Source organism: Pan troglodytes, chromosome 5 (genome assembly GCF_028858775.2).
Source record: "Pan troglodytes isolate AG18354 chromosome 5, NHGRI_mPanTro3-v2.0_pri, whole genome shotgun sequence".
NCBI lineage: Eukaryota > Metazoa > Chordata > Mammalia > Primates > Hominidae > Pan > Pan troglodytes.
Window position 1 is genome coordinate 141,387,561 of NC_072403.2, and position 16,607 is coordinate 141,404,167.

At 38.4% G+C, this 16,607-nt stretch overlaps 1 protein-coding gene across 5 annotated transcripts in view; it reads left to right on the forward strand.

Moving 5' to 3' along the window:
* Window positions 1–16,607, forward strand: part of LAMA2 (laminin subunit alpha 2) — a 634,923-nt gene that overhangs the window by 613,079 nt on the left and 5,237 nt on the right. For all 5 annotated transcript variants that reach the window (XM_016956287.4, XM_054686299.2, XM_054686300.2 and 2 more), the window contains 4 exons: window positions 7,909–8,021; window positions 8,342–8,531; window positions 10,459–10,614; window positions 12,771–12,924. In XM_016956287.4, the coding sequence (XP_016811776.1) occupies window positions 7,909–8,021; window positions 8,342–8,531; window positions 10,459–10,614; window positions 12,771–12,924 (613 nt within the window). The remainder of the gene's footprint in view (window positions 1–7,908; window positions 8,022–8,341; window positions 8,532–10,458; window positions 10,615–12,770; window positions 12,925–16,607) is intronic.

Genomic DNA, 16,607 nt, shown 5'->3' on the forward strand with positions numbered 1-16,607 from the left:
ACATGGATTTCAGAATGTTTCCTCAGCTCTTTCATAATTCAGCCACAGGTTAGATCTTTGCTTAGCAAAGGTAAGGTTAATGATCCTCCTCTTCACCCTTATATACCTGAAAATCATGTGTTTCTCAGACTCATAAACGTGTTTTCAGTTGAAGAATTAGAAAACATCATGAGTTCAATAAACTTTTTTGACCTTGGATCCTAATGTCCACTTATAAAAATGTTTCTAGGAGAAAACAGCCTAATTTCTAAATGACTAACTTAAAATTATAAACTAAAATTGGCAAGAGCCCTAAAGATCATCTGGTCCAATCACCATCTTAATGCATGGGTTCCTTTTACATGATACTTACAGCCTTTGCTTAAACCTTTCATTGACAAGATTTTCCAGTGTTATGACAAGGCAGGCTCGAGTTGTTAGAAAGCCATTGGTTACATTAAGTTAAAACTGAGTCCCTAAAACTTCTATGTAACGATTGTATTTCTATAGGCAAACACATTACATTTATGTGTCCTCTGTCTAACATCCCTTCAATAATTTGAAAACAGCTAAGTCTTCTCCTTCCCTAGGCTAACCATTTCCCTAGCTTAGGTATTCTTTGTATTATCTCATTTCTAATTGCTATCCCCTCCATGATCAGTATTCTTAAATTTGAAATATTCCCTTCATAATATGGCACCTACTGCTCAAAAGGAAGTCACCAGCTCAGGGGACAGTGTGACCCCTCCCTCCCTTAATTGTTACCATATTTCTATTAATGCACCTAAGAATGTTTTAATGTTTTTAATAGATATATCATGCTACTAATTCCAAATCGGGTACCATATTCAATCAAGCAGAACCTCATGGACCTTCTTCTCTACCACTAGAACATCCTCCAGGCAGGTCTCTCAGCCTGTGCTGGTTTGGATTTTTAGGGATAACCCTGCCAGCCTCCATGGATCACCTTACTTTTCTAAGTACTTATACAAACTTCATTTTATAGGGCCTCTCAAGCACATTTTTCTGTGGTATTTAGAGATCACACTTTTTCCTTTTTTCTCAAAATAAAGATACTTGCCCATCTGGGAATGGAGATTTTTACTCATTTAAGGTTCTTTTTTTTTTTTTTTATAACCTTCTGTTCTAATTTCGATTTCCATTTCCTCTCAGCAGTGTATGTTTTAACTTTTCCGAAAACAGAGCATTCCACTTAGTAGATGAGACAGAAGCAAAAAGTTGAGTAGCATGCCAAATTGGTTGGTTTAGAAAGAATCACAGAACATTAGAGCTAGAAGACACCCTAAAGATTCCAACTCTTAACTTGCACATGAGGAAAGAAAGCCCTCAAACTTACAGCATGGCCCAGGGGGTTACACACATGAGCGATAGTTGGCACTAAAACCCAGATATCTAAATTCCAACTGCTATTTCACCTTCTTTTTTTTTTGTTTGTTTGTTTTTGAGATGGAGTTTCACTCTTGTTACCCAGGCTGGAGTGTAATGTCACAATCTCGTCTCACTGCAACCTCCACCTCCTGGGTTCAAGCAGTTCTCCTGCTTCAGCCTCCTGAGTAGCTGGGATTACAGGCATGCACCACCACTCTTGGCTAATTTTGTATTTTTAGTAGAGACGGGATTTCTCCATGTTGGTCAGGCTGGTCTCGAACTCCCGACTTCAGGTGATCTGCCCACCTCAGCATCCCAAAGTGCTGGGATTACAGGCATGAGACACTGTGCCTGGCCTATTTCCCCTTCTTTTGCACATTATAATTAGTTATGACTGTGTGGTCAGAATTAGATTTTTTAGAACTTTCCATCTCTATTAATTGTATTATATTTTAGAAATCAGATCATGGAGCCACACATATCTTCTGTTTTAATTTGATTCCTTTCTTATGTTCTTTTTGTGTGTGTAGGGGGAAAAGGGTGTCTTCTTTTTAAAGGTTACTAAAAGTTAAAAGTTTTACAATTTATTTTATAACAAATATTTATTAAGCACCTACTAAGTGCAAAGATGAATACGATATTATCATTGCTAGTCAGAGAAAAAGAGGGAGAGTTGCTTTTTCTGCCATAGCCCTCCCACTTTTATTCCATGAATTCTGGCAGGTTACTTGTCCCTTCTAAATGTAAAATAATTAATGGACAAATAAGGATAATAATATCTTCCTTCTAGGATTACTATTATGAGGGAATAAGTTATACATTTTATGCAAAGCACCTAGCACCATGCTTGGCTCAAAGTAACATTCCATCGGTCTATTTATTCTTTTGTTAGTTTAACTTTAACTTCTGTGTTTCTTTAACTTAATTATTCTAGTTAGTTTAACTTTTCACATTTTTAGGGTGGGTGGCAGGTGCTGGAAAAAAAGGCATGTGGTGAGTATTCAATTTTTAAGCAATTCCAAACCCTTTTATTGGTTTGATATGTAATGAAATATACATTGTAATGATGTGGTTATTAAATAAGTCCTCTATAATTTTCACTTCTCACCATTTTCCATTTTTGTATCAGAATTTAGATTCTTTATTTTTTTTTCTTGCTCTGTCGCCCAGGCTGGTGTGCAGTGGCGCAATCATGGCTCACTGCAGCCTTAACCTCCCAGGCTCAGGCGATCCTCATGCCTCAGCCTCCTAAGTAGCTGGGACTGCAGGTGCATTCCACCATGCCCGGCTAATTTTTGTATTTTTAATAGAGATGGGATTTCACCATGTTGGCCAGGCGGGTCTCGAACTCTTGGGAAGTGATCCACCTGCCTCAGCCTGCCAAAGTGTTGAGATTACAGGCATAAGCCACCACGCCTGGCCCAGAATTTAGCTTTTTAAGAGTTATTTAAGAACTAAGACTTAAAAGTTAACTCCTGAAGTGAGAACTGCCTATTTATGAGCTCCATATTTGTGCTAGCACAGTTGACAGAAAAGATCTCCTATTCTCAGTGCCCTTCTTTTTCTTCTTTACACCCATCACACCCAATCCTGCCAGCAACTTACAGCATGAGGACAACATTCACTATACTACAGGGCAATGTAAGGGTGTCTTGAGAAAGCCCTGCCTTGTGAAATGGATTATGTCAATCTTATGATTAATTCATGTTGAACACGCTAGATTAAAGAGCATTTCATGCATATTATCTCATTTGATATTATGGTAGCTTGTCTTCTCTTTATACTTCTCTCTTATTCTTTAGCCCATCGAGAGCTAGAGAAAACATTTCTACATGTTCTATTTGTGGATATTTTTCATGGAGGATGGCAGGAGGTAGAGGTAGATAAGAGGCTGAACTTCAAGTATTACAGAAATTTGTTGACATGTGGAAACGTGACAAGTTCTCTGCAAGTATGTGCACTGTTTAGACCAAGTCTTTTTAACAAGGATAGCCTGTGTGGATTTGTAAATAATGAGCTGGCTGCATTCTTTTACTTGAATTTTATTGAAGAGTTCAGCCGTAAACCTCACAGTTTAAAATGTGAAAACTAAGAAAAACAATACAAGTAGCCATGGAGAATTCCTGTACTGATGAGCTCTCTTTGGGATTTGGGGAAAAGAAGTGAGCACAGAAGGAAAGAATAGAGGAAAGGAAAGTGATTTCCCTAGCAGCTTTAGTGCTACACCTTTAAGAGCTAAGTACAGTCAAGGCCAAAGGATAAACTGATTGGATACTGATATGTATTTAAAGAGAAAACATACATTTTCCACTTATCAAGGAATCCCTGTTTAGACATTAATGTATAAATATTACTGTAAATGCCCAAGACCCACCAAAAGAGCTTAAGTGCAGTGTTAACAATAATTCAGTTTCTCAATAAACATCTTGAGTAGGGCTTTTATATTTTAGAAGATTAAAGTCAGTGCTATAAAAAGTATCTTCCACTTATTCATCCATAAAGAAAATCATGACAAATAAGCACCAGATGTGATTTTAGCCCACATTTATTAGAGAAATTATTGACTCATGAAAGAAGAAAATTATGCAATTTCTATGATGATTCATTGTTTGGTGCTTTCAAGAACAAAGATGCCAGTTTTGATAAATGTAATATAAATCTCTGCTCAGGACCTAGGAAATTCAAGAGATGCTTATCAACGAATCATACGCACTCCTGAATCTAAGAACTCATTTCCAAATGTCAGCCACCAATCTGCAGTTAGTTAGAAAAGACCATTGCTTTATTCTGACCTGAAGTTAAATGAGTGACAGTGTGAGGGTGAAAACGTTTTGGCCCCGTTACCAATTTGGTGCACGATCTACTTCCCTAAACAAGGCTTTGGGAGCATGGCTTCCTCCATAATTATTCCCAACCACATGACTGCTCTAATCAACAGGTGCACCACCACGCGAGACTCCCCACCCAAGTCCTGTCTGCCTACAACTTGTAACCTGCCAAGCAAAGGCAAATGAAAAACAAGCGTATCTGTCCTCCTTTCATACCCCATTTTCCCCATTATCTATTTCTAGTACTTTAAAAAGTCCCCACAAGGTGGCAGAATTGTAACACGTTGAGATTGATGAGCCTCTACTGAGACTGTGAATTTTTTTTTTTTTATTATTATTGTTGTTTTTAACACATTTGAGAGATTAGTGTGTCCAAAACAACACAGGTAAAGCATCACATCCATAGAGATGAGGACGCCTTCAAGTATACACTAGCTTAGAAGAGGATGATTCATCTTGCGATGACCATTCTTTAAAAGTTCCTTAAAATTACCTCATTAGATCTTTTCTCTTACCCTTTTTTCTTAGCTTAGATTTCAGTGGCAAGCAGAGTTGAAAACATCCTTAGTGACAAGATCATTTTATTTCTGAGCAAAGCACAGGGCAGTTTCTATTCCATCTCACTTGTTCCCCCTTTAAAATGCTAGAAGGAAAAAAGAAGCTTGAGCAGCTGGATGAGCAGCTCCACCCACTGTGGGACATGAGGCAGAAGGAAGAGAAGAGGAAGCAACACCCGGCAAAGCAATAAACTGGTGCTGCCCTGAACACATCATGTTTTTTTTTCTTTTTGAGACAGGTTCTTGCTCTACAGTCCAGGTTGGAGTGCAGTGATGCAATCATAGCTCACTCTAACCTTGAACTCCTAGGCTCAAGCGATTCTCCTGCCTTGGCCTCCCGAGTAGCTGGGGCTTTCAGCATGCAACAACATGCCCGGCTAATTTTTTATTTTTTTAATTTTTTTTGTTGTTGTTGTTCTTTTGGAGAGACAGAGGGGGGCAGGGGTCCTCACTTTGCTGCCCAGGTTGGTCTCAAACTACTAGCCTCAAGCGATCTTCCTGCCTCGGCTTTCCAAATGCTGGGATTACAAACATGAGCCACCACGCCCATCCCTTACACCCATCAGACTTGGTTTCAGTTTACCCAAGGAAAAGTGATGCAAGGAAGACACCCTTTAACCAAGCAAGGGGGAGGTCGAGATTTGTACAAAACACTACCAAATTAGAGGGTGGGGAATTTTTGTCCCATTTAAATCCTAAGGTACATATTTTTAAAAACCCTCTTACACCAGCACTTCTCAGTCCTTTTCCAACTGCCAGTTTAATAAAGGAAGGTGATAGAAGTTTTATTAAAACAGTATCCATCCTGTTGCAAATCAATGATAGTAAACATCACCTTGGATGTCCTTAAAAACAAAGGACTATACACCACAATGGCTTTAAACTTTGAGGTTACATGTTAGAGTGATCAGTTTGGCACAACTCTTTTCCGTAACATTGGCTCATCTGAGAATACCGTTTTATGAAGCGCTGCTTCTGCCTGCTTCTTGAGGGCTGCCCGTTGCAGAAATGGAGGATCTAATCCAGGAGGTGTTCTTCTTCCTAAATCTCAAGTGGATGTAACCTGTAATGATTCTTAAAAGAACTTTGACAAACGCCCTGTCCTTTTCTGGTCAAAGGTTTTTTTCTAAAATGGCTTGACCAGTGCCTTGTCCATCTAGAAAATCTCACAGTATACAACGAAACAACAACAAAATAAAAACAAACCAAAAAACTGCTGCTTAGCTCAGGACCAGTTTTGGATACACCTGTCCAGTCTACCAGCAATCCAAAAGTTCCCCATAACATACAGCTGCTACCAGGAGTGTACAACTGCCACCTTGAAAATTTTTTTAATTTTAATAGAGAAGTTATATCGACATTTACATATAGTAATTAGACGAGTGACTGTAACCGCAATAATATGGACATAACCCACTGGTGGTTCTCTTTTAAGCTACATGTAATTGTTTCCTAATTCCTCAGCATCCATCCACGTTTCTTAATCCCTCAATTTTCAGAGCTGAGGGTGTAAAGATGTTTCAGTGAAATTCTGCCCCCAGTGGACTCACAGCAGATAGGATTATCTTAGTGATTTCTGAGGAAGACTGCAAGCTGCGTGTGTTTATCGAGACGGTCCTCTGTCCGGGAAATATCGTGAGAGGCTGATAAAAGATCCCAATTCTATTAATAGAAGTATTCATGACTGAGATCTTAAGCTACAGAGGCCTCTCCATTCGGGCTCTTTTTGCAGGCAGCGTAATAAGAAAGGTGCCACATGCTGCCTCTAAAAGAGGCCATTCAGCTGTGCGAATGAATAGCATTTTCCTGTCCTACCCACGGGGTTTTGCATAGCTGTGTGAATTTCGGCCACAGTCTGCTCTTTATAACTGACCATCTCCTGGGAAGCAAGAAGGGAAATACTTCCATGAAGACCAATTTTACAGCATTTCAAAACACTTTAAGCCTTTTACCTGCTGTGGCAGAGTGCTTCGTTTGACTAAGATCAAGAGAAAAGAGAACAAGGCTTTTCCTCATCAAGTAAAAATTTCCTGTGTGCTGATGAGTCATCTCTGAGGTACACTCTTTGGGAAGAACACTGTGCATCAAAAGCCTGCCTTGGGCTGCTTGAGAACCTCTGCTGAGTCAGCACTCACTGGGGCAGCGGCCCAGCCAGAGCTATTAAGTGCAGATCTTAAAAACAGATGTGTTGGTGAGAGTGTGCAGGTTATTTTCTCATGTACTGCATGTTCTAAGAGACGTCATAAGCAGCCTGTATATCGACCTATCTTGTGAAAATAGAGAACAGGGAAAGGAATTGTGGCTTTGGTAATTTAAGGAGCCTTGATTATTTATGGAGCTGTGTGTTATGATAGCCAAATGTGATCTACTCAGCCAGGACTGCTGTACACTTTGCAAGGCCCAGTGCAAAATTGAAAATGCAGGGCCCCTCACTGAAAAATTATTAAGAATTTCAAGATGGTGACAGCAGAGCATTAAACCATGTGACTGCACAGCCCCGCACCTAGCTCTCCCCCTCAGCACCCTAGGAAGCTGATCTTTGAACAGTGGCAGTTGAAATGGTGTATGGTGGGTTACATTTTTAAAATGTGCTGGGTTGCCTAGCAACTGGCAAGGTCCTGAATGGGCTGACGTGCAGGTTTAGATACACCATCTTGAAAGTCTAAATTCATGGAAACCTTCTAGTGGACTGATAATTTTCAAGAAAAAAGTAATATAGTGGGAGATGGAAATGGGGAGGGCAAGAAAAAACACATTTTTCTGCTCTTATAACCCAAGTGGCTAGCTTGTCATTTTCCCTGTTCGATCTTCTAAGAATAGAGCTCTTCATACGTGAAGGAAAAATGAAAGGGAAATTCCAGTTTTCTCAGAAATATACATAAATTTTTAGAGGATAATGAAACTATGAGTTAATCAATAAATATGTCTGAGCACATTCCTTTAGCAATTCAAGGGTGTGATATAAGAAAACTGATTCACACTCACTGAGCACTCGATAATAAGTACTTACTATGCAGTAGACTACAGAGATGAATAATGTATAGTTTTTATTCTTAAAGAATTACGCTAATATGTAAGAAACAATTAGACAGCATCATTACCTTTTTAAAGAACAGTCCATAATCTCCTGTTTTTCTCTCCTGGGTATTTTACAGGGTCCTTGTGCTGCAGAATCAGAACCAGCTCTTTTGATAGGGAGCAAGCAGTTCGGGCTTTCAAGAAACAGTCACATTGCAATTGCATTTGATGACACCAAAGTTAAAAACCGGTATGTATCATCCTGAGACACTGGGAAAGAACCGATAAATGAAGAACTGAGTATTCGTGTTTAATCAAGTTGAATCTACTACACTTATTAATTAATGAAGTTAGCTTTTCTTTTAATTCACTGAATACAATAGAGAATAGAATTTTATTTGTCTGAGCCTGAGGAGCCCAATTTAGGAAATCAGTAGCCCGATAAAGTCCTCATCTGTGAGAAGGTTTTACTCTCCTTTATGAAAATGCAGCCACGATCTGATACCGCTCTATTTTAGCATGAGAATGCTGTTATTTTTCTGTTTGATTTCGCATGCTTTTGTTTCACAGTCTCACAATTGAGTTGGAAGTAAGAACCGAAGCTGAATCCGGCTTGCTTTTTTACATGGCTCGCATCAATCATGCTGATTTTGCAACAGTTCAGCTGAGAAATGGATTGCCCTACTTCAGCTATGACTTGGGGAGTGGGGACACCCACACCATGATCCCCACCAAAATCAATGATGGCCAGTGGCACAAGGTAATAGTCCCCTGGATATTGGCAGTACCCTAAGGGAATTACTGAGTGGCAGCCATCAGCATTCTCCTGGTGCCAGTATATTTTGCCAGGGCAGACACTGACTCTGGCAGAAGCTAAAAATAAAATAAGTGCCATATACAACTACCACAATCTTGGAAAATGTGCTCAGACCTGTGTAGGTTTGCATTTGACCACTGACATGCCTCATCATGGTTCCATCACTGCTATATGGCTGTGGTTCTCAAACATCTACCCATAAACTGAGGCCAGGTGGCTGAAGACATTTCCACTGCTCTAAGTGAGAAACGTAGAACAGAGTGTGTTCACCATCAAGCTTGATGTATTCAATTTTAAGGAATAATATTTATTCTGAGATTATATTATAGCATTTTTATGGTGGCTAAAAGGCCTTTCTATTATGAAATAGTATTTGCCAAAAGCAAAAGTTGGCAACACTAAAATGGGTCCCAAGACTCCCCACCTAACCACACAGTGGTCTGTGAAAACCAGGAATCCAGGAGTCTCTGGTTGATCGTGTTTAAAGGGCTCTAAGGTATCATTTCTACTGACAGTTATTTGGAACAACTTTAAAAACGTTGGCCTTACACCCAGAAACTGGTACTATTATGGGCACAGAAGGCTCGTTTGCCAGCTTACTGTCCTCTTTGGCATGACTGCAAATAGATAATATACTGCCTGATTAAAACAAAATCTCAACATTTGTCTCTGCACCTGCGATAGCCTATTAAAGCAAAGCTTCCCTAGGTAGACCAATAAAATTTTTAATTTTTGGAGTACGATATTATTAGATGTTAGATTTGGTTAATGTTAACAAACTTTGATTTGTCATATTCTAGAAAGCCAAAGAACCTTAAACAACGCGAAGCCAACCAATTTGTTATCATGGAAATAAGAAAAGGAATCGTCATTTTTGCTGGGAGCTTATGACTAGCAAATACAGATCCAAATGAAGGAGTTCTCATTAAGAGTTCTTCCATCTCTAGCTAATAGAATAATAAATATGACATTTGAGAAAAAGACATATTGTTGAACCACAATGAGGCTGGGATTAAGAAAGGGAACTTAAATACTATGATTAGTCAAATTAATAACGGATTTTATTTTTGATGGTTTTTAAAAATTACTTCCCAAACCAGAATAGATATGTGTAAAATGAAGTGTTAAATTACTCTAATCCTGACCCAGACTCATTTTTAAACCATCATGGTACTTTAGCATTTCACAGGCTTTCATGCTCCTTTACCTAAATTCAGACTCAAGGTTTTTATACTCCAGCCAGTCTTTACACCCCTTATTTCATTCTGTCTCAGAAGATAATTCACTCCACTGCCCTAATTTCAGCCTCAGTCAGTTCTCTATCTTACTCCCCCACTTTGTACTCATCAGGTTCTGCAGAAAGAAGTGCAGCTTATTTGTGCCACTCTTTCTTTAATTCTGAAGAATTAAACAAGAAGGGCCTGTTAGGCAAAGGGATGTAGCATATCTGAAATCGTGTTGGGAGCCCAGGCTCTTTGCTCAATCAAACTAATGCACTTTTAAAACTGTGCATGAATTTTGCTACCCACTTAATTTATGAAAGTGCTATTAGTCTGCAGGGTTCCTTACAACATTCCTCCCCCTCCACACATATCCACATTTGGCAATCTACCGAGGAGACTTCGACCTAAAACTGACCCAGGAAAATTTGGTATTCTTTTGGTGATAGTAGTCATGGAAAAGACAGAAAATTGAGATATTCTGTAAAATGGGTTTAACTTTCCCATATATAATGGGCTTAGCGCATACTAAGCACTGTGTACATTGTTTCAATTTTTCTTGGTAACATCGTTAAAGTCCTTATGTCTTATACTCTGCATATGTGAAATTTGTTCAGGATTGGCATTAATGACTCCTTTCTTTTTTGTAGATTAAGATAATGAGAAGTAAGCAAGAAGGAATTCTTTATGTAGATGGGGCTTCCAACAGAACCATCAGTCCCAAAAAAGCCGACATCCTGGATGTCGTGGGAATGCTGTATGTTGGTGGGTTACCCATCAACTACACTACCCGAAGAATTGGTCCAGTAAATATCTGATTTCTTCTTTATTACTTAAATATATGGCTGATTCATTTATTGATATATTTTGACTTATTAGGTCACATGGGCCCATGAAAACTGATAGGTGAATAGGAAGTCATCTTTTCTGATAAGGGACAGAAGGGTTTTTTGTTTGTTTGTTTGTTTGTTTGTTTGTTTGTTTGTTTTGAGACAGAGTCTCGCTCTGTCGCCCAGGCTGGAGTGCAGTGATGCGATCTTGGCTCACTGCAAGCTCTCCCTCCTGGGTTCATGCCATTCTCCTGCCTCAGCCTCCCTAGTAGCTGGGACTACAGGTGCCTACCAGCATGCCCGGCTAATTTTTTGTACTTTTAATAGAGACGGGGTGTACTTTTAATAGAGACGGGGTTTCACCGTGTTACCCAGGATGGTCTCGATCTCCTGACCTCATGATCCGCCTGCCTCAGCCTCCCACAGTGCTGGGATTACAGGCCTGAGCCACCTCGCCCAGCTGACAGAAGGTTTTTTAGATAGATTAGATTATGAGAGACAATGCCACGGAACACTGAGTGGGGAACCTGGAGCCAAACTGTCTTGGTTTGAATACCTATTTAACTATTGACTAGCTGTGTGTTTTGGAGCAAGTTAATCTTTTTTAACAAAGATTTCTCTTTTGCAAAACAGGGTAATGATGATACTAAACAAAAAGGATTGCATAAAGATTAAATGAGGTAATTTATTTAAAGTGATTGGGTTGGGCGTGGTGGCTCACACCTGTAATCCCAGCACTTTGGGAGGCCAAGGCAGGCAGATCACTTGAGACCAGGAGTTCAAGACGAGCCTGGCCAACATAGCAAAACCCTGTCTCTACAAAAATACAAAAAATTAGCCAGGTGTGGTAGCGTGTGTCTGTAGTCCCAGCTACTTTGGAGGCTGAGGCACGAGAATCACTTGAACCCGAGGGTCAGAGGTTGCAGTGAGCTGTAATAGCACCACTGCATTCCAGCCTGGGCAACAGAGCGAGACCCTGTCTCAAAAAAATAAATAAATAAATAAATAAATAAATAAATAAATAAATAAAATAAAGTGATTGGAAGAGTAGCAGGCATATAAAAAGCACTGAAAGATGAAAATGATGGTATGTATTCATGGTGTTTCAGGCATAGAGATTTAGCAAATATTGAGAGGTGCAGTAGTTACAGTACAGTTATCCAATTTTGGATTCAGAATTTAAAGCCCTCACAGTTTTGTAAATCAATATTCACAAAATAATTTTTTATCAGACTGTGTATCCTAGTTTGCTTTGGAAAGTGTTACTCTGAGAGAAGCACGGGGGATTGATTGGTGCTTTTAGAGAACACACTAGATACAAATGTGATACATTTCTATACTCAAATTAGAACACATGATGATGTAGATTTGTTCATTCATCAAAGACAATCACCCATTATAGTTGTAATTCTCAGTATTTGGCTTCTCTTGTGGATGATCAGTATTACTTTTCTTTCATAGGTATTGGATATGCTTTTTAGGTCTATCAAAAACTAAAGTCTCTGAAGTGACACTGGTACAAGCAATTCACTTGACTTTCTAAAAACAGATAAAATATAATGGACCAGAGTGTGATGGAGTTACTTCTAAATTCCTTGAACCCCCAATGTTTCATGCAAACTTTCAAGTTTTATGCATATTTGCATTTTCTTAGGGGAGGGTCTGCTGCTTTCATTAGATATTCAAAAGGAAGAAGCACTGAACCAAACCTAATTACCTTTTCAAATAGAAATTGAACATAGGCTATGACAAAATGGGTATATAGTAAGGTTAATAAACTATTAATAGAAACATAAAATCAGGAACATAAGAGACCAATTAAAACTTATGATACCAACATGGGGCCCATAGCTCTGTCAAACCAATGGAGACATAGTGTGCAGTATTTAGACTATGAGAACAGTCATATTCCAGGATAGACACATCCAAGTTGAGAAGCACAACACAGGATTTTCTGCATCCATGCCAGGAAGCCTGGTGGTAACAGAGAACCCAGGCAGCTTTGGGGGATGTCCCATCCTAAGACAACTGGATAACTACACACATAGAGCACCCTGCAAATGACTGTATTCTACATAAAGGCAAAGTTCTGCTAAAACCTGACATTTGTTTCTTCTGATCTGAATGTTTAGGTGACCTATAGCATTGATGGCTGCGTCAGGAATCTCCACATGGCAGAGGCCCCTGCCGATCTGGAACAACCCACCTCCAGCTTCCATGTTGGGACATGTTTTGCAAATGCTCAGAGGGGAACATATTTTGACGGAACCGGTTTTGCCAAAGCAGGTAAGGTTCTTTCATTTCCTTCCTGTTGATTATTAACTAGATACAAACACTAACTTCTTGCTAGTACCAAATAATAAAAGTTCCTAGAGTCCTAAACTAGTATCCTTTATTTAAGCCAAAAAGAAACTTATGGAAGTAATTTCAAAAATGCCTCTTAAAAATTCATGTATCTGATCCTGATAAGAATTAATAGAAGAAATAAAGTAAAAGGTCTATTTAGAGAATTTATTCCATCTCCTTCACTGGAGGTTAAGAACAGCAAAATAAATAATTTTGCAAGAACACTCATATGTTTATACTATGTTGTTTTTCTACCTTCCAGTTTCTGGAGATGAGATATGATTTTTTTCTTCTTTTCAATTCCCTGCAAGGCTGTATTTCATAATCTCCTCCCCATCAACACACACCCATACACACAATGCACACCCATGTCTGTTTCTTGTTGATAGTGACAATGACTGGCATCTTTCCTGGCTTTCTCCACTCCGTTTCTAATGAACATTTCCAGTATGGTTTTATATCACTGGTCATGAAGGTACAGTGAGGAAAAAGAAATAGGAAATAACCTCTACATAATAATTTTTTAATCCTTTAATTTTTAACTTTTGTGGGTACACAGTGGGTGTATACATTTATGGGTGACCTGAGATATTTTGATGTAGGCATGCAATGCATAATAATCATATCAGGGTAAATGGGGTATCCATCACCTCAAACATGTATCCTTTATGTTTCAAACAATCTGATTATACTCTTTTAGTTATTTTTAAATGTACAATTAATTTTTTTTTTTTTTACTGTAGGTACCCTTGTGCTAGCGAATACTAAATCTTATTCAAACTATTTTTGTATCATTAACCATCCCTACCCCTCCCTGCCACTAACCTTCCCAACCTCTGGTAACTATCCTTCTACTTTCTATCTCCATGAGTTGAATTGCTTTAATTTTTAGCTCCCACAGATAAGTGAGAACATGCGATGTTTGCCTTTGTGTGCCTGGCTTATTTCACTTAACATAATGACCTCAAGAACCACCCATGTTGTTGCAGATGACAGGATCTCATTCTTTTTTATGGCTTATTCATATCCAGTATGTATATGTACCACATTTTCTTTATCCATTCATCTGCTGATGGACACTTAGGTGGCTTCCAAATCTATTGTAAATAGTGCTGCAATAAACGTGGGAGTGCAGATATCTCTTCAATATTCTTTTGGGTATATATCTAAGAGTGGAATTGATGGATCATATGGTAGCTCTATTTTTGGTGTTTTGAGGAACCTCCAAACTGTTCTGCGTAGCAGTTGCACTAGTTTACATTCCCACCAACAGTGTACAAGGGTTCCCTTTTCTCCACATCCTCGTCAGCATTTGTTATTGCCTGTCTTTTGGATAAAAGCCATTTTAACTTGGGTGAGATGATAGCTCATTGTAGTTTTGATTTGCATTTCTCTGATGATCAGTGATGTTGAGCCCCTTTTCATATACCTGTTTGCCATCTGAATATCTTCTTTCGAGAAATGTCTATCCAAATCTTGTACCCATTTTTAAATAGGATTATTAGATTTTTTTCCTATAGAATTGTTTGAATTCCTTTTATATTCTGGTTATTAATCCCTTCTCAGATGGGTAGTTTGCAAATATTTTATCCCATTCTGTGGGTTGTCACTTCACTTTGTTGATTGTTTACTTTGCTGTGCAGAAGCTTTTTAACTTGATGTGATCCCATTTGTCTATTTTTACTTTGGTTGCCTGTGCTTGTGGGTATTACTCAGGAAGTCTTTGCCCATTTCAATGTCCTGGAGAATTTCCCCAATGTTTTATTGTAATAGTTTCATAGTTGGATCTCTTAGATTCAAGTCTCTAATCTACTTTGATTTGATTTTTGTATATGGCGAGAGATAGGGATCTAGTTTCATTTTTCCGCATATGAATATCCAGTTTTCCCTGCACCATTTATTGAAGAGACTGTCCTTTCCCTAATGTATGTTCTTAGAACCTTTATGGAAAATGAGTTCACTGTAGATGTATGGATTTATTTCTGGCTTCTCTATTCTGTTCCACTGGTCTATGTGCCTATTTTTATGCCAGTACTATGCCGTTTGGCTTACTATAGTTCTGTGGTATAATTTGAAGTCCGGTAATGTAATTCTTCCAATTTTGTTCTTTTTGCATAGGATAGCTGTGGCTATTCTGGGTTTCATATGAATTTTAGGAATTTTTTCTATTTCTGTGAAGAATCTCATTGGTATTTTAATAGGGATTATATTAAATCTGCAGATTGCTCTGGGTAGTATGGACATTTTAACAATATTGATTCTTCCAATCCATTAACATGGAATATCTTATTTTTGTGCCCTCTTGAATTTCTTGCATCATTATTTTATAGTTTTTATTGTACTTTCCTCTAAGATCTGGAACACGACAAGGATGCCCACTCTCACCACTGTTATTCAACATAGTATTGGAAGTCCTAGCTAGAGCAGTCAGACAAGAGAAAAAAGTAAACGGCATCCAAGGAAGAAGTCAAATTATCCTTGTTTGCAAATGATATGATTTTGTATTTGGAAAAGCCTAAAGACCCCACCAAAAAACCATTAGGACTGATAAATTCAGTAAAGCTGCAGGATACAAAGTCAACATACAAATTCAGTAACAGTTCTATATGCCAACAGCAAACAATCAGAAAAAGAAATCAAGAAAGTAATTCCATTTACAGTAGCTACAAATAAAATAAAATACTAAGGAATTAACCAAATAAGTGAAAGATCCCTACAATGAAAACTGCATAATAATTTTTTAAATCTGCAATTAATATACTTTAAGATAGAATATTCAGTCCCGTGGTATCATAGAAATATGTGTATGTTCATTAGAAATAAACTAATAAGCACATAATACATGGAGATCATGATGGGAAACAGAAATAAGTAACATAGTTCTTTCTATCAAGAATATATTATCAACTGGTAAGAAATTGAAAGAAGGCAAGTAAAAATGATTAAAGACAAAAAAGCACAGTTCTGTAGATACTTAGAAAAAAAGATTAATTTTGTTTGGGGAAATCAGGAAACGTTTCATGGAGGAATCAGCATTTGAGCAAGGCTTCAGGTGATTTTAACACTCCCATACAAAGTAGTGGGTGATAGAAGAGTAGGACCCTCCACCAAAATATAGGTAGGAAACCCCACCTACACGGAAGCAGAAAACAGAAAAACACAAGATATGTTAAATATTGAAACGTTACAGGTTATGCTGAACCCCGAATTCCATGTGCTATGAAAGTCTAAAAGCTTCCCCCAAGATTTCTGCAAATTCACAGATGGCTGGCATTCTCTTAGTCAAATTTTATGACAAGTTTCAGCTTCAGCTTTTGCACTTAATGGATTGACTTGCCATCCTGCCTGGGCTGTTACAATTCTGGATCAAACAAAACCAGAGAATTACTCACTTCCTCTGTTTCTAATGGCCCTTGCCATCCCCTGAACACACAGTGTAATACAATTTACATAAGACTTGCGTGGTCAGAAGAGATCACTTCACTGGAAAACATACAATTCATCTTAACCTTTGACATCTTTGTTCTTAAAAGTTTTCCAGCGACCCAATCACTGGGGCTTTTTTTTGGCCTCTTCATTCCTTCTGTCCTCAGCCGAACTTCCTCATGTCATTCCTCTCTTCT